Source organism: Pararge aegeria, chromosome 16 (assembly GCF_905163445.1).
Source record: "Pararge aegeria chromosome 16, ilParAegt1.1, whole genome shotgun sequence".
NCBI lineage: Eukaryota > Metazoa > Arthropoda > Insecta > Lepidoptera > Nymphalidae > Pararge > Pararge aegeria.
The window spans coordinates 15,449,905-15,477,654 of NC_053195.1; the positions used below are offsets into that span (position 1 = coordinate 15,449,905).

Here is a 27,750-nt window from a genome sequence, read left to right on the forward strand (position 1 = left end):
AGGGCACTATTCAAAATTCAAAATTCAAAATTCAAAATTCATTTATTTCAAGTAGGCCTAATATAAGCACTTTTGAAACGTCAAGTCTGTCTGTTTGTAGTGATTCTACCACCGGTTCGGAAGGCAGATTCTACCGAGAAGAAGCCGGCAAGAAACTCAGCAGTTGCTCTTTTCCAACATCAACAATTTACATTTTGCATTTTAACATTCATTTTTCTATCTTGTGAGAGCTGAAAGCGGAGCCGGATGCTTCCAAGCAACCTTGTCATTAAAAAAATCATCAATTGTATAGTAACCTCGCTGTAATAAATGTGTTTTAACAAATTCTTTAAACTTGTGCATTGGCAGGTCCAAAATCACCTTAGGAATCATATTATAAAAGCGTATACTCAATCCCACAAATGATCCCTGTACCTTACGCAGACGATATGCAGATGACACTAATTTATGACCATTTCTTGTAAGTCGACTGTTTATGTCCACTTTTTGTTTATAAAGACTAATATGTTGTCTTACAAATACTATATTGTTATAAATATATTGTGAAGCTACAGTAAGTATGCCTATTTCTTTAAACTTCTCACGGAGGGATTCGCGTGATTTAAGTTTATATATTGACCGTACAGCTCTTTTCTGCAATATAAATATAGTTTCGATATCAGCTGCTTTACCCCATAACAAGATTCCATAGGACATAACACTATGAAAGTACGCAAAATAAACTAGCCTAGCTATTTCAACGTCAGTAATCTGTCTAATTTTTCTGACTGCGTAGGCAGCCGAGCTTAGTTTACCCGCTAGTGAATCTATATGGGCACCCCACTGTAGCTTATTATCCAAGGTCACGCCCAGAAAAACTGTGGAAGTCTCTATTTTTAGTGATTCACCATTTATCATTATATTTTTATCAATTTTCTTTACATTTGGTAAGATAAATTCGACACACTTTGTTTTTTTTGCATTTAAAAGTAAGTTGTTAACTGTAAACCAGTGCGACACATGCGACATAACACGGTTTACTTCGTCAGAGTTATCTTTACTCCTATCAGTCTTAAAAATTAGAGATGTATCATCTGCAAACAATACAATGTCGCATGTTCCACTGACATGGTACGGTAGATCATTTATATACACTAAAAATAGAAAAGGACCCAAAATCGAGCCTTTTGGGACACCCATTGAGGTATTTGAACCCTGAGACTTTGCATCATTTATGCAAACTCTTTGGGTTCTATTGCTGAGATAAGAGGCAACCAAATTTAGTGCAACGTTTTGGATACTATAGTGGCTTAGCTTAAGAAGCAAGGTTTTATGATCAACACAATCGAAAGCTTTAGATAGATCACAAAAAACACCCATGGCGTTCTGTGAACATTCCCAGGCATCATAAACATGTTTTATAAGTTTAGCGCCTGCGTCCGTTGTGCTACGACCTTTAGTGAAGCCATACTGCTCAGGGTGTAGTAAGTTATTTACATTAAAATGATATACGAGTTGATTTAATATAATTTTTTCAAATATCTTACTAAGAGCTGGTAAGATTGAGATAGGTCTGTAATTGTTTATATCATTTTTATTACCAGATTTAAATAGAGGAATGAGTTTAGTATGTTTCATTAGGTTCGGGAAAGTACCTAAATCAACACATTCATTGAAAATTATGGCTAAAAGAGGAGCAATGACGTCAATAATTTGAGATATTACCTTTACCGACATTCCCCATATATCACCTGTTTTCTTTAATTTTAACAACTTGAAGTTTTTACTGATATCCAATGCCTCTATATGTATTCTCCTCTCGGAATGAGAAGAGTCTACAATGCTGGCCAAGTGCGGATTGGTAGACTTCACACGCCCTTGAGAATGTTATGAAGAACTCTCAGGCATGCAAGTTTACTCAAGATGTTTTCCTTCACCGTTTACAGCAAGTGATATTTCATCACCTCAACCAATTGACGTCCCCTGCTGGACATAGGTCTTTTGTAGGGAGTTCCACAATACACGGTCCTGGGCCGCTTGCCTCCAGCTCCCAGAGACTCGCCTGATGTCATCTGTTCACCTCGTTGGAGGCCGACCTACGCTGCGTTTACCGGTGCGGGGTCGCCATTCCAGCACCTTAAGACCCCAGCGTCCATCGATTCTCCGAGCTATATGCACCGTCCATTGCTACTTCAGCTTCGCGACTCGCTAAACTATATTGGTAACTCTAGTTCTTCTACGGATCTCCTCATTTCTGATTTGATCACGTAGAGATACTCCTAGCATAGCTCACTCCATCGCCCCCTGAGTGACTCTGAGCCTTCTTATGAGGCCCATAGCGACTATGTGATATTTAAACTTCTTAAATTAAAAACGCATATAACTCTGAAAGCCGGAGTTTGAACTTGGTCTCCACGAAAGGAAAACCGAAGCCTTATTTACTAGGCTGTCACCGCTAGGCCTAAAAATCTAAATAATTGATAGGGAGGTTTGTAGGTTGACTTAGTACCATTCTACCTACTCAACCTCAAAACCTCTCTTGATATATTAAGTAGGTCGAAGAAAGGTTACGTGAATTTTACACATGCAAATTAAACGTAAAAATCACTTATAATACGAAGCTTGAGGTCCAGTAATAACATCCCTTTTAAAGCTTAGAAATCCTTTATTTAGTTAAAAGTATTTTATAAGTTTTATGCATAAAAGAACAAATTACAACAGGAATCAGATGTGACATTATGAAAAGATAAAGCATTACAATCATGATTTTGCTTTCTTTTGGAAATTGAAAGCTTTCACTTCCAGTATTATCGCTGACAGACATATTTTATTGTAATAAATAGTTTTTTAAGTGAAACACAGGCTATCCTCACATGTGTAATGTAGTAAACAATACTGTATACACTATACACACTAATACGTATGGACTATGTACAGCGCATATAGACGACGACGCATCGCCACGCCAACAATTAGGTTTACCCTCGCCTATAGATGTTTCTCATCAAATTCAAATTCAAATTCAAATTCATTTATTTCAAGTAGGCCTACTTTATAAGCACTTTTGAAACGTCAAGTATGCATGTTTGTGTGACTCTACCACCGGTTCGGAAAGCAGATTCTACCGAGAAGAGCCGGCAAGAAACTCAGTAGTTGCTCTTTTCCAACATCAACATTTACAATCATTTTGCTATCTTGCGGGAGATGAGAGCGAGGCTGGCTGCTTCCATTCTACCTTGTCATTGAGGAATTCATCAAATGAATAGTAACCTCGCTGTACTAGATGCGTTTTTACACATTTTTTAAATGTATGCATTGGTAGGTCAAGAATTTCCTTAGGAATCATGTTGTAAAAGCGTATACTCAACCCAAGAAAGGAGTTCTGCACCTTTCGCAGACGATATGCAGATATCACTAATTTATGACCGTTTCTGGTAAGTCGATTGTTAATTTCAGCTTTTGATTTATAAAGAGTAATATTTTGCCTCACAAAGACTATATTACTATAAATGTATTGCGAAGCTACTGTAAGAATACCTATTTGTTTAAATTTTTCACGAAGCGATTCGCGTGATCCAAGTTTATATATTGATCGTACGGCTCTTTTCTGTAGTATAAATATACTTTCAATATCTGCAGCTTTTCCCCACAGCAAGATCCCATAGGACATAATACTGTGAAAGTATGCGAAATAAACAAGCCTAGCTGTTTCAACATCGGTAAGCTGTCTAATTTTCCTGATTGCATATGCAGCTGAGCTGAGTTTACTCGCTAGGCTTTCTATATGGGTACCCCACTGTAGCTTACAATCTAAGGTCACTCCTAGAAAAACAGTGGAGTTTTCTATTTCAAGTGTTTCTCCATTTATTATGATGTTTTTATCAATTTTTTTTACGTTAGGCAAAACAAATTCCAAACACTTAGTTTTTTTTGCATTTAAAAGTAAGTTATTAACAGTAAACCAGTCTGACACATGTGACAAAGCACGGTTTACGTCGTCAAAATTATCTTTGTTTCTATCAGTCTTAAAAATGAGAGATGTATCATCTGCGAACAGTACAATCTCACAAGTGCCCCTGACATGGTGTGGCAGATCATTTATATACACCAGAAACAATAAGGGACCCAAAATTGAGCCTTGTGGGACACCCATTAAGGCAGATGATCCCTTAGACTTTCATCATACAGCTCATACAACTTCTCCCTACTTTTATATATACCTACCCAGTCACTAAATTTTAATTTATTACTGACATTGATGTGCTTAAAGTTGAATACTCTATTAAATTCGTTGTTTATAGTATTAAATAGTGCACTATAAAGACTGTCCGGATGAAAATGTTCGCACGCAATACCAGGGATTTTCGCAGTAATTTCACGTTTGAATCGCATTAATTTAGTCTTAGTTATTGGCCTACACTTTATAATTTGTCTGCTTTTATTGATAGTATTTAAAACAGTAATAAGTTGACCACAATGATCTGACCTTAAATTATTAATTATACTTTTATCTAAAATGTCACAATTGAAAAAAATATTATCTAAGCAGGATGCTGAAGTTGCAGTTACTCTAGTAGGTTCACTAAAAGTGTGACACAAATTAAAACATTTAAATAAGTTAAGCAATCTAGCAGTTGTTGCATTTTCTAGTAAAATGTTGACATTGAAATCGCCACATACAATTACTTTTTTAGTAGAAAGACACAAACGCTTTAGTACATCCTCCATGACATTCTCGAAATCGCTAAAATCACCTGAAGGGGGTCGGTATACACTCACTATTATAAATCGCTCCAGCTCCACACAAGACAGTTCTGCAATGCGTTCAACAGAAAGACCAACTATGTCTTTTCGTTCTTTACAAATTATATTATTACGTACAAAAATTAAAGATCCACCGTGAATTGCAGTCCTTCTGAAGAACGCACTTGACAATATAAAGTTATCGATGTTTACTGCTACTTGTGTACCAGTGAGCCAGTGCTCAGTTATACACAAAATATGTACATTGAGTTTCTCCACAAACAGCTCTATTTCTAATTCTTTGCCGGTGAAGCTCTGTATATTTTGGTGTACAATGTTCATATGGCAGAGCTCCTCCGTTGTCTTATTAACTAGTTTAAATCATTATTAAATTTCTTAATAGTACTAGCGCAAGTACTAGGGTCAGTAATAGAAATAGAAGTACTTGAAGTACAATTTGTAAAAGTGTCAATAGACTTTGTTACAACAGTTGTAACAGTATCATTTAAATTATAAGCTAGTAAAAACGCTATCTGCTGCTTACACTTTTTAGGCAGATACAATTTATCTCTTGTCATTACAAATGATGACGTGAATTTATTAATGTCAAAATAAAAAATTGCGTCGCTATGACGGTATGTCAAATTATAGATTAATAAGTTTAATTTATAAATATGTTCATTTTGTTTTGAGTTTAGAGTGCCACAATAAGGAAAGGCACACATTACAAACTTACATTTAGTTTTGTTATTTAAAAGCAGTAATTTTTCAATGCATCTTATAATCTGATGCTTTTTGACATTTAAACTGTCCCCTAACAATAAGACAACATTTGTATGCCTATCTAGATTTTTTTCATTTAGGCTATTAATGACACAATCAAAACTAGCCCCCGGTGAACATATATTTGTCACTGAGTGGTTTAGGTAACAATTCATAATAGGACCTAAACCTCTACCTATTTTGTCAGATATTACTATACTTTGTTTTTTAGGTTTAGCGGATAAAGTAGAATTTAACAAAAAATATAAATATATATATATATATATATGATAGGAAGCTGTATCATATTAGACTATTGATTAGTCCGAAAAGTATTTCCGTGCCACGATAAACTCAAATTTACAGCTGGACGAAGTCAGCCATTGTGTCTGTGGCAAAATTTTTTGGCAATTAAAACTAAAAACATGTCCAAAATGACACCGAGAGATACCCGGAAATAATCATCATTATACCAGTGACTAGTGCGTGATTAGAACGTGTATTTCTGAGTATATGTGACAATAACAAATTATTATTGTCACCTGTCCAATATTTTTGTATTTATCTACAATGTTCTGTAGGAAATGATCGGAAATCTTTGTTATTTTTATGCCGAGAACACATTAATATACCTACATCCGGTCACTTTATATCAAAACAGAATAAGAGAAGAAAATAATGCTTTTTATTTGGCTAAATACATTATTATTGATGTGAAACATCTATAGGCGGAGGTAAACGTGATTTTTTGCGTGGCGACACCGGCCGTGGTGACGCATCGCGACGCTATTGAATTTTTGTATTTCGTATGTAACAACAAAAATGAATATTAATTTTGTAATAAAACAGTCATTATTAACCGACTTACAAAAAGGAGTGGTTATCCATTTGGTTGTATTTTTATTTATTTGCGTAACAAATTTGTAATGCTTTATCTTTCCATTATGCAATATCATATCAATAGAATTTGAAAATTAATTATTATTATTTTTAAATTTATAGGCTGACTCATTTTTTGCGAAAAGAAAACGCCTGGCTGTTCAGCGGGGAAATACAGTCAGGATTCTTTTACTATTCCAAGCGGGCATGACCTTTACATTAATTAGTTTAGTTATAAGTTTTATTATTACATGATCAATAAAATTGAAGTTTTAGTAATTGGCAACCCTAGTGAGAGCGGCGCCAGATTGCGCGTGCGCAGTCATTCATGGCGGATTGACGTCAGCGGTACCATTTCACAACAATAAACCTGACATCACTTGTCAGAACTGTTCCATACCGCTCCAAACGTTGACGAATGATTTGACACAGTGCTCTGATTCACCGCCACTTTATTGCCAGAATTTCGCAAGATCTATGCGGATAACATAGTGCGATCATCAGCGATCATCAGTGGCCTATTAACGTGCCACTGCTCCGTGCAATGGATCTTTCTGGTCGGCTTCAAGGCAGCGCCTCCTTGGCCGGGAAGCTGTAGTCCCACTGTGAAGTCTTTTTGTCTCTTGTTTCTGTCTTGTTTGGCACTGGGGCCTATCTTCATGTCATCGGCCTGCTGGTAGTGGCGTATCCGAGTAACGCCCCGCTTTCTCAGCGATGTTCTCGCCGCTCATTATCAACCATTATCAGCCTGATACAAGGATTAGGTCTCCTCTTAGAATTTCACATTTATAATATTAATATGGATACAGAAATTTAACACGAATTATTTTTTAACAGCATTTAAAAAAAAAACGTTCATTGCTGAACGTTTTTTTTTTAAATGTTCTAGCGATTAATTTATCTATACATTCCACAGTATGTTACCCTCTGAAATAGTTTCGCTCGAACATGGATTTTATATATATTTCTGCAAGAACGATAAAAATATAAACGGTTACATCGTTAATGTATGAGAAATGCACAAAATTGCATAAATTAATAATAATATAATGATAATAATAAGTTTATTTCATTAAACAGTTACACAGTAAATTAAAAATAATACAAAATAATGTGAACAAAAGGTAATGTGTATCATGAAACCCAAATTCGATAATACTGCTGTAGTACAAGACTGAGTTCCAGTTAAATCTAAAGAATGAAAGGGTTTGGGCCGCTTTGCACCATTCTGGCCAAGGGCGGGTGTGCAGACTTCACACGCCTTTTATGTAGAACTCTCAGGCATGCAGGTTTACTCATGATATTTTCCTTTACCGTTAAATTAAGGTACGTAAAAACGGGTATAACTCCAAACAGTTAAAAGTGCTTGCAAGGGATCAAACTCGCTGCCAGGAAAGGAAGGCCGAAGGCTCTAATCACTAGACTTTCGCTGCTCTCATTACTCTTGCTCAAATTGTGCTAGAGCCGTACTCGTCGCTACCTTGTCTTGAGCTTTACTGCGTTGGTGGACGTCACCTTAGAAGCTCTCTAGAAAGTGGCCACTGCTCGGCATAGTTCTTGTGGCGGTCGTACCATCACCAAACTAGATGGCGCCACTGGAATCATCGGAAGACTGTACATCGCGCTATCGAAGTTTTAGTAGCTTAATACAAGTAGAACGCGAACTGGTCTAAGAAGGCCACAACAAACATAACCCTTTCCTTTTTGTTATCACAGTCACATGTTAATGACGATATGGAAGCACTTAAACTTTTTCAGCTTCGGGCTGACACGTCACAATGAGGAACCTCCGAAATTGTTAAATAAACACGTCAAACTAAAACGTCATAAGCTACCTACAATATTGTATTTTGGTCTAAAGTTATAATTAGGTATTTTCACTCAGCTGTATCATTAATATTACGCTTAGACTTCTGGTTAGTTAAAACCACTTAAAACTAACATTTATATTACAGCTGTGTATTCTTTGAAATTTGCTTTGCCACTACGTAGATAGAAATGGTTGGAAATACAAGGATTTTCATGAATTAAACTCATTGCCGAGTTGACGTAAATTGTACGTTATTCAGACTTCCTGAAACACACACTTTAAACGTGAAAAGTTAACATAAAATTGCGAAACCACTTTTGATCGCTGCAAAAGGGTTTATAAGGGCTCCATACAGTTCAAGTTACAGGGAACGTTGTGTAACTTTTAAAAGGTCAAGAGGGAGTTTAAAAAGTTGCGTAAATTTTGATGAAATAAACCGAAGTTTATTTTTCATAGCGATACCTATGCTTTTATTTATGTAACTACTGCAATGTTACCAATCGCACAAAGCGGATTGTTAAAATCGACCCTACAACCTTCCTCCTACAACCTGGCTCACATAAAAGCTAAACAATAAGAATAATGGGATAACTATTTTTTTTCGTTTAACAGGAATCGTGAACCGAGGAGATTCTTTCCGCCGGCGGCGCTCGAGGTCTGGAAGCTTGGCACCAGCGTCCCCCGCACAATCCGCGCCGGAATCCCAGGAGCGGCGTCCTGTGGCCTGCCACAGGGTCGCCATGGTTGGAGCGCAGGGTGTCGGAAAGACCGCACTCATCAGTCAGTTCCAGACCAGCGAGTGTATCAACGCTTACGACAGGCAAAGTTAGTGCATTTTAATTCAATGTAATTTTCATTATTACCAGCGCATCCTCCTCCAACAATGATAAGGGTTTAAAGACGTAGCCAGTGGTGGACTCCACACACCTTTGAGAACATTGTAAAGAACTCATGCAGGTTTCCTCACGATGTTTTCCATCACCATTGAAGCAAGAACGCACGTAACTTAGAAAAGTTACAGGTGCCTGCGATTCGAACTCGCCCCCCCAAAAGTGAAGTCGAATTTCTACCCACTGGGCTATCTACCACATTAACCCATTACGGGCCATAAAAGGTCGAGTCTGTTCCCAGAATGAGAAGGGTTTTGGTAGAAGTCCAACATGCTGGTCAAGTGCGGATTACTTTACATGCCTTGGAGACCATTATGTAGAACTAGCAGGCGTGCAGGTATCCTAACAAGTGATATTTAGTTGCATAAATTAAAAATGCATATAACTCTGAAACGTAAAGGTGCATGCCGGGGATCGAAGTCGGTCCTATAACCCAGCTTAGTTGTAACTTTATAAAAAAGGTTAATTTCAAGTTTTTCACAGTTCCATCAAGGACGTACGATTAGACGTAGAAGGACTATACTTTATATTGTCTCAGGAGACTCCGCTCTTTCATAACTACAAGTATATGTTATCCTAATAACATTATAAATACGAAAATTTGTATTGCTGGATGGATTTTACTGTTACTCAAAAATGTATGCACTTAAAATGCTACCATTTTTGCTTTAAAGTAAAGAAACAAATTAATAAGTGTAATGATAGTTTACGTGTATGCGCCCGTGCATGTGTGTGTGTGTGAGTGTGCGTATGCGTGCGTGTGTGTGCGTGTCTGTGTGTGTGTGTGTGTCATGATAAGTCTGAACACTTCCTGCTACCGAGATGTAAGAGTTTATAAATTGAATGAATGTCTTATTTTATATTGATCTAGTGATTAGTTAGCTAATTCGAGAAAGCGTGGTTATCTGATGTTATATAAGACAGCATTATTCTGCCGCATTTTAATGCGGCATACAGTTAACTCTGACCTTTAGGTCAGAGTTAACTGTATGCCGCAACTCGCTATTGGAACCAAATTCCTTGCGTGATTCCGAAGCGGATGATTATTCGCGTGCGCCAAACGAAAATAAACAAAAAAAAGAGTATACTACCCGAGAGTATACAAAACTTTGTCTTTTATTCAACATCTATACAAAATATCTGCCTCTCGTTGCATAACCGCAAAATTCGATCGTATTTTTTTTGTATCTCAGGACTAGTAAAATCCATTTATGCAGCACTGGGTGGGCAGGCCAAATATCATAGGTACTAACATAGCTTTTAGGTCTATTTTATGTTATTTAATTATAAATTATTTTAATTTTATATACTTTTTTATAAATTTATGTAAAGTCTGTAAATAAAGATTATTATTAAACCGATGATTGTTGCAAACAAGTGAAGATAAAATAATCCATGCTACTTTTTATCTCGTAAATGACTGATACGATTTGAAACGTACTCTTTACCTATTCTATACTAGTGTAATAAAGAAGACATTTATTTATTTATTTTACATTTTGTTAGTACGGCAGGGCCACTTACACTAACTAGATGGAACTGCATAATTAATGGATACAACTATAAGACAAATTAATGAAAGATGACATTAAACATTAATAAAGACATGATATTAATATAGTGTACTAGCTGTTGCCCGCGACTTCGTCTGCGTTGGATTTTGTTTTTTGATGTGGCATTAAATTTAGTCGAAGATCTAAAAAAATTTAAAGTATTCAGTATCGCTAAGCCTTAAATGAGGGGTTTGCTACTGTCTGCTGAGGAGTTCTGTCCTCTATCTCCAACCACAGTTTGGGCAAAATTAAACACATATTATAACCTCTATAGTCAAAAAACATTTATATATTCGGAGTCGGAGTTATGGTGTAAAATCGTCAAACACTCATCCCCTCTCCCAAAGGAACCTAGCTTAATATCGGGATAAAAAGTATTCTATATTACTTCTAGCACTTCTAAGAATATGTGTACAAAGTTTCATGAGGATCGGTTAAGTAGTTTTTACGTAAACGTAACAAACAAACTTACATTGACATTTATAACATTAGAAGGGAAGTAGGGATAGCAGTGATATTCTGCGAATAATGAAGTAAAGGTCATACAATATTCTCAGAGTACCTCGACAATTCACGGAACAATGCTGTCCACCCGTCATGGAACAGATCCCATTGAGCATTGCTGTCCAAGAGCGCATTGAGTTTGACGGCCGATTGGCGCAGTTTGCAGCGACCCTGCTTTCTGAGTCTAAGGCCGTGGGTTTGATTCCCAAAACTGAAAAATGTTTGTGTGATGAGCATAAATGTTTTTCAATGTCTGGGTGACTGTCTGGATGATAATCTCTCCATAAAATATGTAAGACTGCTCGAACTTTCTTATGATATTAGTTTCACGAAGTTTCCCCGAGCAGGTAAACACGTAATTTCGTCTTTACCCGTGACATTTTAAAAACTCTTACACGAAGGTAAATTGAGAAGAATAAAGTAAATCACGAAATACACTGTAGAGGTTACGTTTATACCACGTTAATGTTGTTAGGATAGAAATTTTGTAGTACTCGACCTTTTTGTGACAGAGCTCATCCTGGGAAGTTCAACTGCCATGCTTATTTCTTTGACGGCTGATTGGCGCAGTGGGCAGCCACCCTGCTTCATGAGTCCAAGGCCTTTGGGTTCGATTCCCACAACTGGAAAAATGTTTGTGTGATGAACATCAATGTTTTTCAGTGTCTGGGTGTTTATCTAAAATTTTTTTAGAAAAATATCCATTAGTCTTCTTAGTACCCACTTCTTAGTACACTATTCCGATACGTGTATCGTTTTATTTTATTTGTTTATTTATTATACTTTATTGCACAAACTTAGAAACAATACAAGAAACACACAAGAAAACACACAGTTGTGTGCAAAGGCGGCCTTATTGTAAAAGCAATCTCTTACAGACAACCCTTGGTGAAAGTAATAATAGAAAACATGAAAGAGGGACAGTGCAAACAATGAAACATACACATATAAGAATTAATAAAATAAATAAATATATATAATAAAATAAACATGTGTATACATATATCCATATACACATAATAAACAAATGTATGTACCTCATAGTAATACAATCTTTTGTACTAATACTACCTACTCATAAACATAACCTGCTAGGTTATACTTAAACAATCTGCTTTTGAAGATGGGTAGGGATTTGGAATTGCGAATTTCAGAGGGAAGGCTATTCCACAATTTGTCGGACTTATCTACGGGTAAATGAATAACTATAGTATCGTGTGTGACTAGCAGGGATATGTAAACGATTGTCAGAACACGATCTTAGATTTTGCTGTTCAATATTAGAGCCAAGAAAGGAAAAACGCTACTTTAAATAAGATGGCGCATGGGGGTTATATAGAACATAATATAGAAATGAAAGTAAGTGTAAATTGCGTTTTAATATATTTAATATATATTATATCTATTATATATTATCTATTATATATTATTATATATATTATATCTGCCACAAAGCCGCATTGTTCAATGCTGTGTTCCGATTGTGGTTGCCGCATGTTGCAGGATGTGTTCTTCGCATGCCTCGCTTCGTGTTACTTTCTTTATAGGCGATGGATTTCCACTAACCATCAGGTGAGCCATCTGCTTGCACCGTCAACTATCACTAAAAAACACTTGCAAGCTATTAAAAAAAGAGTTGATATATTACAGTCGATGGAGAAAGCTTGAAGATTTGGGATATCAGTTGGTAGCCGTGGCTAGTTACCGCCCTAAAGACAAAGACGCGCCGCTACGATTTAGAGTTCCGGTGCAATGTCTCGTAGAAACCGATTGGGGGTATATAAAAAAAAAAGGTAGCAAGTATAAAAACCCTCGCAAAAGTCCAGCGGTGGCAATGAAGATCATCATCTTAATTTCCACCAATGGACTAGTAGGATATTGAGTTCAAAGTTGCAGAACTCGTGGAGCTATACGATACTACTCGTAACTGGTTCAATCATTATCGTTAATCTAAGTAAAAACCCGCAGTACTGCAGTGAGTTCACTCTTTCCACGTTAATGTTGTTTTGGCAGTAGTTAGCGAGATATAGAATAAAAAGAAAACTAAAAGGTTCTTTTGTGCTTTCAACAGCGACGGAATAATTAACCGCTTTGCTGGTGCTCGGCGTAATAATTACTGCGTTACAATGTTGAATGTTTACGAGATACGAGAAAGGTTTACATTACCTGTTTGCTTTTAGCGCGAATTAAATCGAAGCAACGGCACGTGAGTTTCGTTATTTTCGCTAATTATGTCATCGTTTAAAATAAACTATCTGCAGTTGATATCTTGGAGATGTCTCTTAAACAGTTTGTATTACACGTAAGCTAATAGAAAAGTCCTACTATAGTATAAAGGACAACGTCAACGATAAAAAAAAGGGTGTGCGTGTAACCTTTACGCGCGATTGAAGTAAAACTTTTATTATTATTTATTGATGAAAGAGTAAAATATTCCTGGGACTCCGCCATTTCATTTAATATTAACTAATTAATTTTATATCCTTAATAGATCCATTTGAAATATCGGAGATAAATAATCCTAATTGATTATGATATTTGCCACTAGCTGGCGTATACGTCAAGAAGCGTGGAGTACCTATATGGCACATACTAACGACCAATCCACATTATTATTTTTAAATAGTAGAAACTACTACGTCTTTAAGCGTTACTTGCGCCAGAAAAAAATCTGAGTTACTCCCTCATCATCATCATCATCAAAGCTCTACAGCATATTTCTCGATTTGAGGCGGTCAGAAGCTGCTTCTTTCCAGCTCCGAACTCCCAGAACCCTCATATCCCTCTCAACTCCATCACTCCACCGACCCCTAGGTCGTCCTCGGCTTCTACGCCCCTCCAAAGTGCCCTCCATCAACCTCTTTGGCTGTCTCGTGCCTTCCATGCGTTGCACATGCCCCTAGTCCTAGTTGAGTTACTCCCAAGTCGCGACTAAAGAAGTTTTACTTCAAAAAATTAATCATTTTTCAATATTAATAACAATAATAGTTTACGGATTAACTTTATTGGATTTGCAATCTTAACACCTTGTCCATGATACGGTTACATTCTAAACACAGGCGTTTTATTTCCCAAGATGAAACAAACGTAAACAAATTGCTTGCCCGGATCCATCTCAAACGGTAATAAAGATCTTATTGAAACCGCTCCATAGATCTTTGTCTAAATAAATGTCTATACAATTGATATGTTACGTTGGCGGCTACGAGGATATGGGGTATTTTATTGTTTGATATCATGAATCTCGGAATTATTAATATGAGTTTTAACCGGCCTTCAAAGTGAGTTAGTTTATTATTATTTTATGCATTTAAAAAGCATATAAAACTTTTCGGTACCGACAGTTGTAATATGGACCTTTGAAATCGTAGATCGAAACTGCAACGTTTCCTACTAGATGACGCCACAGTCGCTATAAGACTGATGTAAAAAGGCACATACTAATTTCGGCATCGATGGTAGGAGAGCCGTAATTTAATTGGAAAAAGCGCCAGGTCGCGATTGCCAGAGAGTCGCAGGTTTAAATCCTGTCGATACCGAAAATTTTTATATGCATTTTAAATTTAAAAAATTGATAATTCCTCCAAGTGTAGGTAAAAACACTAATAAAAATTATAAAACTAAAAATAAATATACTAAGACAATACACACATCGCCATCTAGCACCAAAGTAAGCGTAGCTTGTTTATGGGTAGGTACTAAGAATAAAATACATAAATACTTATAAAATACAGATAAACACCCAGTCACTGAAAACATTTTCCAGTTGTGGGGATCGAACCCACGGCCTTGTTCTCAGAAAGCAGGGTCACTGCCCACAGCGCCAATCGGCCGTCGAAATTACTTCGCTCATGTATGGAAAATGAGGTACTTAGTACCTACTCACTGATACTGATGTGATGGCTTTGCCGTTGCTAGTGAATTCTGACTGTATCAGAAGCTTCTGGGCAGAACACGTAGCTTGGAGGACCGATGGAAGTTTAAATCCCAAGGAGCTGAAATGCCGACATAACATAGAAAAGCGCAGAGTTGGTAGACCAAAAAAGTCGCACAGAGTCGCTGGACATGACGAACCTTGCGCAATCTTGAGCTCTTAGTTAAGGATTACTTAAACGATAAAAAAGCTGGGGTGTGAATTTTTCTACCTTTATAGCTAAATAATAATCGACTGTGAGATGATGATTACAAAAAAAATACTCGGCTAAGTTTGTTGTGGGCTCTTCTTAGGAACCAGGACGTGTTTGGAACCCTAGTTAGTAGCTTTAGTTTGAAGTTGTTGAACGAAGTTATCACTATTACACAATTATTTTATTTATTTATTTGGTATCTATGACCCATCACTACGCACTACACTATGACATAAATAGAATAATTAAAAACTAAACTAAATAAAAAAAAAAAACTTACATTAAATATTAATATGCAATATAAAAAAAAGTTATGTAAACAAATTTGTATGAATGCTTCATAAGTGCCTGTGATAGGCATACATGAATAAAGAATATTCGATTTTGAATTTGAAACCGATTGGGGGTATGATTTAATGTAACTGCTATACCAATAACAGGTTAGCCCTTTTCCATCTCAGTTTGCATCAGGTGTGATTGCAATCAAGGGTTTACTTGTAGAGCAATAAAAAATATTACTGAGCTCACTAAAAAATCGTTCATAATTAAACGCCCATTGATCATTTTCTCAAAAACTTCAATGGAAGATTATCACTACATTTCTCTGATTAATTTTTCTACGTAGCTTCCAAATTTGCGCGTGTAGGTACGTACTGATTAATTAAAACGCTGAAAGCCCTTGTGGCTTTGACTAATTACTATTTGAGAGATTGGAAATTTGTAAGGGACTGTCATGGCGGAAAATTAGAAAGGAAATTTTTGAGGAAACCCACAAATTATCTAATATCGCACGTATAAGCAATAACATTTCTATATTAAGAAATGTTTTGTTTTTCTAATGCTACCGTACAAAAGAAACTAGAAAAAAAAGTTATAGTTATACTCAACTATAATAATACTTTAATTTTGCTTTTTTTTCTTTTTTCTTTTATACGGTGCTATATTGTATTGTTCTACCAAGTAAGTTTTACTTTTACTTTAACTTGGTACGAGTACCTTCAGATTATTACTTTTTTAACCGACATAAAAAAGAAGGAAATTCTCAGTTCGGTTGTATTTTTTTCATGGTTGTTAGCTCGAAACTCTGTCATTTATATACCGATTTGAAAATTTTTATTTGTTTGAGACGGTAAACTTCCCACGTGGCCCCATTTTTATCAGCCTGAAAAGATCTGTTGAAAGGATCCTGGAGCAATTGGCCTGCATTTCACTTGGTCCCCACTTAATAATGTTGTAGAAAGTATTTCTTTTTTTGTCAAAACTTTTTTATATAATTATTTTGTGGTTCGTTAAGAAGTGTTAGTGACCAATTTAAAACTTAATCCCTGATCTTAAACATTTCTTTATGAACCCAAAAGAATTCTAAAATAATAAAATTGCACAAGTTGCTTAGTTTTCACTTTTATAAATATTTATATTGGTCTCCAAAGAGTGCCCCGCGGGTTTTTTATAAATTACATAACATCACCCTTATGTAGCGTATGCTAAAATATTTTATGTCCCCAAAGCAACAATCAAAGGCAGAAATAAAACCAGAGTTTGTAAAGGTAAAATAGACCGGGGTTTCTTAAACGATTCATTATCATCATCATATCCTACAACAATGAGAAGGGGTAAAGCCGTAGTCCACCACACTGGCCCAGCGCGGATTGGTGGACTCCACACACCTTTGAGAACGTTATGTAGAACTCTCAGGCAAGCGGGTTTCCTCACGACGTTTTCCTTCACCGTTGAAGTGATATTTTAATTACTTAAAACGCACATAACTTAGAAAAGTTAGATGTGCTGGGATTCGAACTCGCCCCCCCGAAAGCGAGGTCTAGCTCGTACCCAACGCGCTATCACCGCTTCTTAAAAATAAAATGATGGTATCATGCAAGTATTCAGAAGTTAAGCCTCGCGTGCTAGAGTTTATCTACACAGCCAATACCGAGCTGTGATTTATTTTAAACCAACTTGAAAAGTGAACCATGAAATTGGGTGGTCGGATTTATTTCCCGGCTTACCAACTATGAATAGGAAATTACTGACGCAGCAGTTTACGAAATTTGGAATTCGTGTTTTTGGCAAGCATACTTGGATACTCATCAGACATTTAGTCAACGGAAATATTGCAGCGATTGAAGTTTTGTGTACTGCGTTCGGGTAGGCGCCTGCAGAATCGGAAACCGTTTGCTTTACCTTTTTGCCGGACCAAGGCAGGACAATATGCGCCTGTCTATCGAATTTGCTCACTTTTAAATGCTTACAGAATCTGTGACATTTTTAGTAGTTCTTTGACCTCATTCAAAAAACATGTCAAACATTTACTTACATAACTTAAATTTATTTTTCGTTTTACTTTTTTATCATCCCTTTTCTTTGTATGGATAGCAGGTATTCTTAGCTAGGGTTTCTATCAGAGCGTTTGTAAAAAGAAAAGATTTGAGGCTCTAAAATGAGTTAGTTCTTCTTAACTTGGCGGTTTAGAGTTTGATTTGCGAAAATGTTTGCAAATCTTTTTACTAAGCCTATGTTTTGGTATTTTTGGGTATAAATATTTGATGTGAGCTTGCATGCAATATCATCGTCATCATCATCATATCAACCCATTACAGGCCCACAACAGGGCACGAGTCTACTTCCACACTGAGGAGGGGTTAAGGCAATACTCCACCACGCTGGCCCAGTGCGGATTGGTGGACGTCGCACGCCTTTGAGAACGCTATGGAGAACTCTCAGATTTCCTCACGATGTTTTCCTTCACCGTTAAAGCAAGTGATATTTTAATTCCTTAAAACGCACATAACTTATAAAAGTTAGTTGCGTGGTGTGATTCGAACTCGTCCTCACGAAAGCGAGGTCGAAGTCCTACCCACTTGGCAATTCATTCTTTGCATGCAATAAACTATTAACTTATTCCCCATGATAAATTAGACAACCCAATTTCACGGTTCACTTTTCAAGCTTTCTGCGAACATAAATTTCGCTGATAACAAAAGCACCGTAAACAATAGCTTCCGAAGACGGAGCGAAATATTGCCGCGCCATGATTGACCCTGCGTTTTCCATTGCGGTGGCTATTCCAAGGTGGTTCAACTTTATATAAATACTAAGTATTACCCTCGAATGTGCTGATATCCTAGTAGTTAAACTGCGGGCTCTCTCTGAGAGATCAATTTCGACTTCCGACACGCATCTCTAACTTTATAATTTTTTAAGCGATAAGACCGCCTTTGTGCATATGTATATTATCGTTTTTATTTTATTTTTTGTTAACCTGGTTTTATATTTGTATGTGCAATAAAGACTTTTTCTTCTTCTTCTTTTCAAAGTTACGTACGGTTTTAATTCAAGCAATTAAAAGATCACTTGCTTGAACGGTTAAGGAAAACATCGTAACGAAACTTGAATGCTTGAGAGTTCACCATAATGTTCTCAAAGACGTGTGAAGTCTACTATACAACACAACGTTGTGTATTACGGCCTTAGCCGTTCTCATTGTGGGAGGAGACCCGTGCCCTGCTTTTGGCCGGTATTTGCTAATATAATGATGATTATTGTGATGTCGATGATGACGATTGTGACCCTAGATTTCACCCAAATTAACTAAAGGACGAACGGAATAATATATTGGCCTCGCGGATACCTTATTCATAACCTAAACCCTTCGTTCCGTAAAATTAATTTATTATTATCTTCCAAACTATGCTATGAAATCTTATATTTTTTATAGACTTGAAGGAAATACCAATTTTATAAATTTAAAATGCATTTAAAAAATTTCACACAACAGGATTTGAACTCTGCGACGGCCTGAGCGCTTTGACCACTAAGCTACGGCTCTCCGACTACCGATGCCGAAAAATATCAAAAATCAGCTCAAGTCTCAATCAGGGAGCAAGATAGTTTTCCTGAGATTATCGATTAATAGAATCGATTACATAATTACAAAAAGAAAACCTGTCGCCTGGGTAATTAACTGAAAGTAATAAAATGTACGTTTATAATATTCATTTACAGCCATATTAATAAGTAAAATACAAAAGGTAATTATTGAAAACCAATATTATGATCATCGATTTCATATCGATTATATTTTTGTCTATGTCGGTGACATGATAGTTGTTAATGTACTCTGTGGTCTATCTTAACCAAACGCTATTATTTGACAACCCTTATTACAAAGATCATTGATCCCAGGTTCACAGTATAACGTGAATATGAAGTTGATAACTGAAAAATTTCACGAGGCAAACCTATCTTATGATTTCAAGTAATTCTCCACTATATATAATAAACATTCGTGTTTAAAGTCTTTTGCACTTTAGTATTCAGCTGTTAGTTAAAGATTGTTACATAACCTTAATTTCACAAAAACTCTAATAACTCCCCTCTCAGATTGTCAAAACTTTCAGAATTTTTAGCGAAGTACTGATAGGTGTCAACCTATTAGTTCACATCAATTTCATCTTGTTACAGTTTGGGCTCAAGTTAGCACGTAATCGTTTCCGTCTCCTTTGTATATGCATTTATATCAGTCTTATAGCGACTGTATCGCTATTTAGTTGAAAACATTGTAGTTCCGATCCATGCTATCAAATAAAGCATGTTATTTGATAGCATGGATCAAGGTATACAGCAAGGTTTAAGAAAACATTATCTTGATTATAAATCTGACTTTTTTGGCAGTTTATACGCTGACATAGTAAGAGTTTATTCCTAAAAATTCCGATTGAAAATAATATTTTTATTATCAGTGTTTAGAGAAAATTTTGCATGGGTATACCTTGCATCCTAGAGAAAGACATTGCATAAATTGAAGCCCGGGTTCTCTTCCAACGCGATTCGAAGTTGCGGGCATGAGCTAGTAAGAAAAAATGAGAATAAGAAATAACATAAATAAATAAATATATTACGACAATGCACACATCGCCATCTAGCCCCAAAGTAAACTTGTGTTATGGGTACTAAGATGACTGATGAATATTTTTATGAATAATATACATAAATACTTACATAACATTTTTCAGTAGCGGGAATCGAACCCACGGCCTTAAATCCAGAAAGCAGGATCACTGCAAACTGCGTCAATCAGCCGTCTAAGATAATAAGAAGATAACATAGCAATATCTATACTGGGAATGAGGTTCCGAGATACGTGTAATAAACTCGATTAGCCCTCACCAAAGTTGTGAGCTTTGGAGATTTAGATTGTATCTGTCAGGGAAAATATCACCGGGCTAAGGTTGATGAAATTTTACTCAAGTATTTGTAACAGTGTTTAGGAACGTGTTGACTCTGTGTGGATTCATAACACCTTCAAATAACTTTGCTTAGGTATTTACTTAACGAGCAATATTCGCACCTTGAATGAGTGCTTTGAATTCTCACTGCGTTTTTTTCTTCTATTCTCACATTAAAAGAGTAGAAAATATTTATCAGCCCTCTCGTCTTATCAATGCATGGACATCAAATATGTACCTATTGTATGATATATGTCACTTATTTACTCTTTGTTCAGGTTAGGAATAACAAAGTAGCCAGGAAAGAAATACAGAAAAAGAAACTTTTAAATATAAAAAATATTTGCCCTCTGTGTACTGTATCTCTACTTTTATATCAATATGAATGCGGAAGGAATTTATTAAGTGACGATTAATTAAATTGTAGACTTTTAATATAAATAAAGTAGGTATTTTAATTTAGTAGCGGTATAGGTGTTCGTGGCATTCGGATAAATAAAAACTCTATTTCTATTTTTATTTGAGAAAATTCTTACGAGATTCCTGGCTAAATATTTCTTCATTATAATTTAAAGTTCTAGTAGGACCCTTTTTTGTGCCCCCTCATCATACCTTCGACAATTATGTTGTAAAACTTGTAGAGTGTGAAAGAAAGTGCGTGTACGAGAATGGGGAATATACTTAGTGAGTATCGCATCGGCCCATTACAAAGCAAAAACAAAGCTTTTTACGCCACGTAATGAAAAACATTAACTGCTAGGGTGGGTCAAGAGCCCCCCTGCACTACAGTTAATAAGCCCCTGGTTTTGAACGTTGTTCGCTACAACGAGTTGACAAAAAAAATTACATTCATGTGGGATCAGGCCAAGAAATAAAAGTAAAAATATTCACAGTAAACCGCTTTAATTGAATTTTGAAGTCACTCGCACTCTCACCGTGTTGGTACGTCAATACCAACAACTCCTCTCAAAATCCCTGACAGTACACCCACTACCTCTCTCACTCACTCATATCCTCGCGCTCATTCTTTTCATATTACGTTCCATTCCTACATCACCTAATTACTGGCCCACTACAGTTCACAGGTTTTTCCTATAATGAGTAAAGGTAAGATATTTGTCCACAACGCTAGCCCAGTGTAGATTCGTGGATTCCAAACACCATCGACAGCATTCTGGAGAACTCTCAGGCATGAATGAATAAATGAATACACTTTTATTGTACACCAAAGAAAAAAATAGTTACCGAGATATACACATAGTGCAAGAGTGTACAATTTGGTCGCTACATAGCGATTTCCTCCAGACAACCAAAGAAGCAAAAGGAAAAAATATATAAAAGATGCATGCAGTTTTCCTTAACTTGGAAAAGTTAGAGCTGCGTGCTGGAAAAGTTAGAACTGATTTGAACTCGGCCCCCCGAAAGTGAAGTCGAAGTCCTACACACTGCGCTATCACCGCTTCAAATTTACATTATGCACTACAAATCGGCCCGTGCGATCAACATAAGTCGTAGGCTAACTAACTAGTAACGACTCAGTAAGCCTAGATTAAAACTATGCCAAAGTTCCGCTTTGGCGCTTGTAGGCTTACACGAAACGGAGCCTGATTATGGAAAAAGAGTATTAGTAGTTGTAGCAAACACATAAGTGATGCCAGCGTAAATCAGACCTAATAGCACTTGTTTTAAAGTCTTGCTTACATTCCGTACTTCTGGATTTTATCAACGAAGTTATCGTTAGGATTGTCGTACCAAAGTTCTGCTTTAAAACAAAAGATATAAGGTTATTTTTACTATGTGATTATTATGTTTCGATAATTAAAGTCAACAACGCGCGATTATTATATGTGCCATCTCTTTCTTATGCTAGGATACGTAATTTTTACGTAGCGTCAACGTAAAATGGATTTTCATTGTGTTATTTAAAAGCCCAAATTTGTTGCTAGCACTCTTGAGAGATTGTTTGTAAATAAGACTATAACTTTAGTAGTTAAGAAATTACGACTCTATTTTAAGTAACATTTAGTCCATTTTACTTTGACGGTACAGTGTGCGTATACTCAAAAATTACTGTTCGATTGCGAGAATGCAAATCATAAGCAAAGGTTATTGTTCTTTTTGTATAGTAGCGGTTAACTTAACCTAATGCCACTCGTTTTATAGTCGCAAATTTTGTAGTGCTACTGCTTAGGTCTTATAAAAGTTTCGCTAATGACGCTGGCTGTAGAAATGTGGGCGATTTTGAGCTTTAAAACAAGACAAATCCTTTTACTCGATAGTTAAGTCCAAATTTTGTATCAAGTCCAGTATTCTAAGAACAAAAGATGTTCATCACATCACACAAAAGTCGTTGGCTAGTTAGCATTCTACCGAGAAGAAACTCAGCAGTTGCTCTTTTTAGACTAGACTAGACTTTTTAAACATTAACCTTTTTGCAATATTTGTTCTGTTTTGCGAGAGATGGAAACGGAGCGGTTTGCTTCCATACAACCATGTCATTATGTTGAGCGCACGGCCCGATTTGTGGCGCATAATGTAAATGTTGTTATCATAATTCATTTTAAACTTTACAACGAGGAGTATAAGTTCCATTTTAACTTAAAGTTACAGTGTCACAATGCTCGATATCACCCCATCAATTGCGAGCGTCCATACTAATATGGACGCTCTGTCTAAACAGAGCACGCGCGAACTCACAACTAAATTAGAGTTGTATGACGATGTATTCCTGTCGTGTGCTCGGGATCATCCGGTGTCGGGACTTCGGACTGGGGCGAAACGTGCGTAGACTAAAACTTTATGCCGCCTTTAAGTGAGGGTAGCTTGGCCAAATTGCACAGATAAAAGAAGTCATTTTCAGTAGTAGAAGAGCTTTTTGTGACAGCGGATCTGCGTGAGGGGTATATGGCCTTCTTTCTTTCTTGAGGCCTTGGTCATAGTCATCGTCATTAGCATCAGAATACGTCTATATATTTGACGGCCGACTGGCGCAGTGGGCAGCGACCCTGCTTTCTGAGTCCAAGGCCGTGGGTTCGATTCCCACAACTGGAAAATGTTTGTGTGATGAACATGATTGTTTTTCAGTGTCTGGGTATTTATCTGTATATTATAAGTATTTATATGTATTATATTCGTAAAGATATTCAATAGCTATCTTAGTACCCATAACACAAGCTAAGCTTACTTTTTTAGATGGTGATGTGTGTATTGTCGTAGTATATTTATTTATTTATTATTTATTTATTCGTTTATATAACTGGATTATCTCGATATTGGACATAACTGATAACCAACCTAACTATAAGCTCGTCTACAATTTGGAGCACAAAACTTGCAAAGATTACTGCGTAAAGTGGAAAATTAGACTTGCCCAGAGCTTTTCTTGTCTGGCTAGAGGTTTTTGGGATCATGGACCGCCACAGACGTGCCGCCAAGCATTTTGGTACGATGTTACGTAGAAACCTATTAGAGATATGACTTCCGACCGTCATATCCCCAACACGATAGTCCTCTACCATCTTAGACTGCTCACTAATCAGGTGAGATTGCAGTTAAGGGCTAACTTGTAGTGGAATAAAAAAGCCTCAAACGGTATTTCTCATAAAGCTGGATGGATGGTAGTACGTTCATAAGGATATTCTGACCTAGCAATCTGTCATCCCCCACGTTCTCTGGCCCGCAGTATATACTTCTGAACACGCAGGTCATTGCCATCGGAAATAATAAGACTGATAATGAAGGATCTCCTACGTTCCTCAGAGTGCAACTTCAAGCTCTCGTAACTAAGTGACCCCACCCTAATAATAAGTGTCAGTAAAACCATTAGTGTCCAGCTATTGGAAGTTTGCGTGGGTCTTATATTCTAGATTACATCCACGCACCTCCTTAAGGCTGATCGCATATCTAGCAGTATTATGAAAATTAAGCTTAATTTGCTATACTCCGCGAACAGCAGGAGAATCTGTGTGGTGTAATTTATAATTTCTTCAATCCGTATACTCCACACCAAACAGATCCTCGGCAATGTACCCATTACGCACGTTTCGCTCCGAAACCGGAGCATCCTCAGGAGATGTTGACTTTGCGATGAATAATTGTTTATCAATTATTAATTATAAAGTCAACATGACGACGAATATTGCATAGAAAAAAATATGACACGATCAAAAAAAATATCATATAGGATCATATGATATTTTTTTTTGGGCGCAATTGTGAGTCAAAATGTTAACGCGTCAATCATGTCACTAGCGACCGATTGACGCCATCTTGCTTCTGTTGGCGTGGTTCTGCAAAAATGCAATATGCCAGCGCGTTTCTATCGATACACACGAGCGTTTTCATCGCGTCTGTATCACTACACACACGCGCGTTTATCTATTGAAACGCTTGTTTGAATTTATACAGGTGTGCATAGGTCTACAGGCTTGTGTATCGTGACTTAATCGATCCAACCCAAGTTCGATCAACAAGAATTTATATTTTCTAAATTTCCGCCGTGGTTACTTATTACATTACGCATAGAGACGTGCCGCAAAGCAATTTAACATTCCAGTTCGAACTGGTAGAAACTGGTTAGTGGATGGGTTTAATATGGCACTAAAAGGTTAGCTATCATCTTAGACTCCTTCATTAACCTACTCCCAATGGATGAAAATGATATTTAAGGATTTCAGCCTAACGCCACGAAGCTGAAGTGGCAATAGGCGCGGCATATAGCTCGGAGAGCCGATATACCTTGGGGTCCCAAGGTACTAGAATGGCGACCCTGCACCGTTAAACGCAGCGTTGGTGTTCCAACTGGTCCCCCAACAAGGGTAGAAGACGACATCAAACGAGACGCTGGGAGCCGCTGGAAACAAACGGCCCAGTTTCGATTTTAGAACGCCCTACAAAATACCTATTTATGACGATGTTGATTATGTTTTGCCACGCCAAAAGCTGGTCTAAACGCATTCGATATTGTCAGTGAAAAAAAGAAACTACAACACTACTACACTAAAAATATAGTGTGAAAGTTAGTGAAACTATGCGAACTGGGTTATTTAGCCTCCCGCGGGACTATGTGGCAATTTACTTGTATAAATTGAATCTAGCGGCCGCCGCTTTTTCCCACATCAATCTAATAAAGCCCTGTAGGCTCAACTTGTGATGGACTTGGCCGATTGGGGTTCGTATGTTATACGAGTACGTTCGGTTGTAGCCTTCATGAATAGTGATGATTTACACACAAACAGGTTAATAGTATCTATATATAAATTTATTTTTTAAATATTTGATACCCATATTGAGGGAGTTATAAAAAAAAAACATGAAGTTCGTCATTTTGTGGTTTTGGTGGGGATTTGAATTTTGTCATAGGGTATGATAGTATTCTAGTAATAAAGGCTTTCATTTGAAGGCGTTGTTAAAAATTATTTAATTTGTCATTTTGTGATGTAGGCCATCTTGGATTTGAAAGTGTCATAGTGAAAACAATCAAAACATATTTTGCCTTTCAGTTGGTACTCAAATTAAGGGAATTGTGAAAAAACATGTAGTCCACCATTTTGTGCCGGCGCCGGATTGATTTTCATCAAAAGCACTCCCGACGAATTCACCTTTCAAACAAAAAATATCACGCATCTCTCGCACTCGCTGTAGAATGTTTGGGAATGCATCGAATTCGTTTGATTAATAGTGAACTTTGGATACTTAGCAGTTCTTGCTTTTTCCCACATCAATATAACAAAGCCTACGGTGTCAACTTGTGATGGACTTCTCCGATTGGCGTTCGTATGTTATACAAGTACGTTCGATTGTGACCTGAATGAATTGTGATGATTTTCACAAAAATAGACACCGTGACGGTTTCGTTGACGGCCTACGATGGGAATAGTGTTAAGTAACACAACCTTAATTGTATACGAAAAAGGAAAAATATGATAATACAAACACAAAATACCACACCTTGTGCGAGAACCATAGACAAGTTAGGTTATATGAGTTGACTTGTGAAAATCGATTGGTGAAAGGTAAATTTATGCCTAGGAATCTTCTTTAATGAGGTGTTACTCACTTAGGCATTGCCTTGTGCCTCGTTAGAGAACGGACGTTAGTTACATTTTATAGGATTTTGAACTATCATAAAAGGGCCTACACAAAATCCCATTACCAACAGAAACTAATGCAAACTCCGTGAAAGTTTATGTCTCAACGCTCGGCGTTCTCCAAAGGACTTACTCAAACTCAGTAACAACGTTAAGAGTGTGTTAATTCATAAGCGTATCCCATATAGATCAACGGAAACCGTCGGAAACTTAATTTACACCAAGTTTACCCTTAAAGCATATTTGCCACTAAAGATGTACGAAGATTCTCTTTAAAGTGAAGAATTCTTTTGCCGCGTTAAGTGATTTTTGGTTACGGAAAAAGCAATTAATTAAATTAAATTAATATTCATTTATTTCAGGAAACCTATAGGAATAAAAATATATAAAATGGCAGATGGTTAAATAAAATGGATAATTAAATCGATACTACAATGAAAAATTAAAATGAATACATTTAAATTATAAAATAAAAAGCAATGGCAATAAAATATAAAGGAAAGACTCTCCCCGACGGTGCATTTACAAACATTGATTCCTGACAAATAAGATTTTGGGGTGAAACAATGGTAAATTTGTAAAGCGGTACCGAGCTGCGTTACCCGCATGTGCTGTCTATAAAACCTAACTTAGTTTTAACTAGATCAAAAATATCTCTTTTAAATGAACGACAATAACGCATTTTATTTCGAAAATAATTTAAAAATTAATTTCAATCCGTATTTGTGATGCTGAAGATACGAAATACTCTCAAGGATCGACATGAAACACTGGCATTCTAGAGGCAGGGCTCTATATGTATGCCATATCTGCGTGCTACAGCAATTCAAATTTGCTACGCAGCGCATACCGTAAACCGACGCTATTTTTTATTCAGCATTATGATAGAAAATCACACACTGATTTCCTAATGTATTAATGGCATTCAAGTCACGGTAACATAAGAAGGTGTCTATACATATTTGTGATCCACAGTGGATTTATTAAAAACCACTAAAAATAGACACACTTGAATTTTCATAAAGATTGCTTTTTGGCCACATCTTAAGGGATGCGGGGTCGATTAATCGATTAGTGGTACAAAGACAGGTTGCAGGAAAAATTACTAGAGGGGGTCACCTACTGGATGGACAGATACGGTGAAGACCCAGCAACTGACGGACAGTACCAACAGCCAAACGTGGGGACG

General features: G+C 36.7%; 1 protein-coding gene across 1 annotated transcript in view; it reads left to right on the forward strand.

The window, feature by feature from the left end:
* LOC120630671 (GTP-binding protein REM 1) overlaps window positions 1-27,750 on the forward strand; it is a 137,093-nt gene that overhangs the window by 90,026 nt on the left and 19,317 nt on the right. Inside the window, exon 2 of the mRNA XM_039899941.1 lies at window positions 8,786-8,998. Coding sequence (XP_039755875.1) covers window positions 8,786-8,998 — 213 coding nt within the window. The remainder of the gene's footprint in view (window positions 1-8,785; window positions 8,999-27,750) is intronic.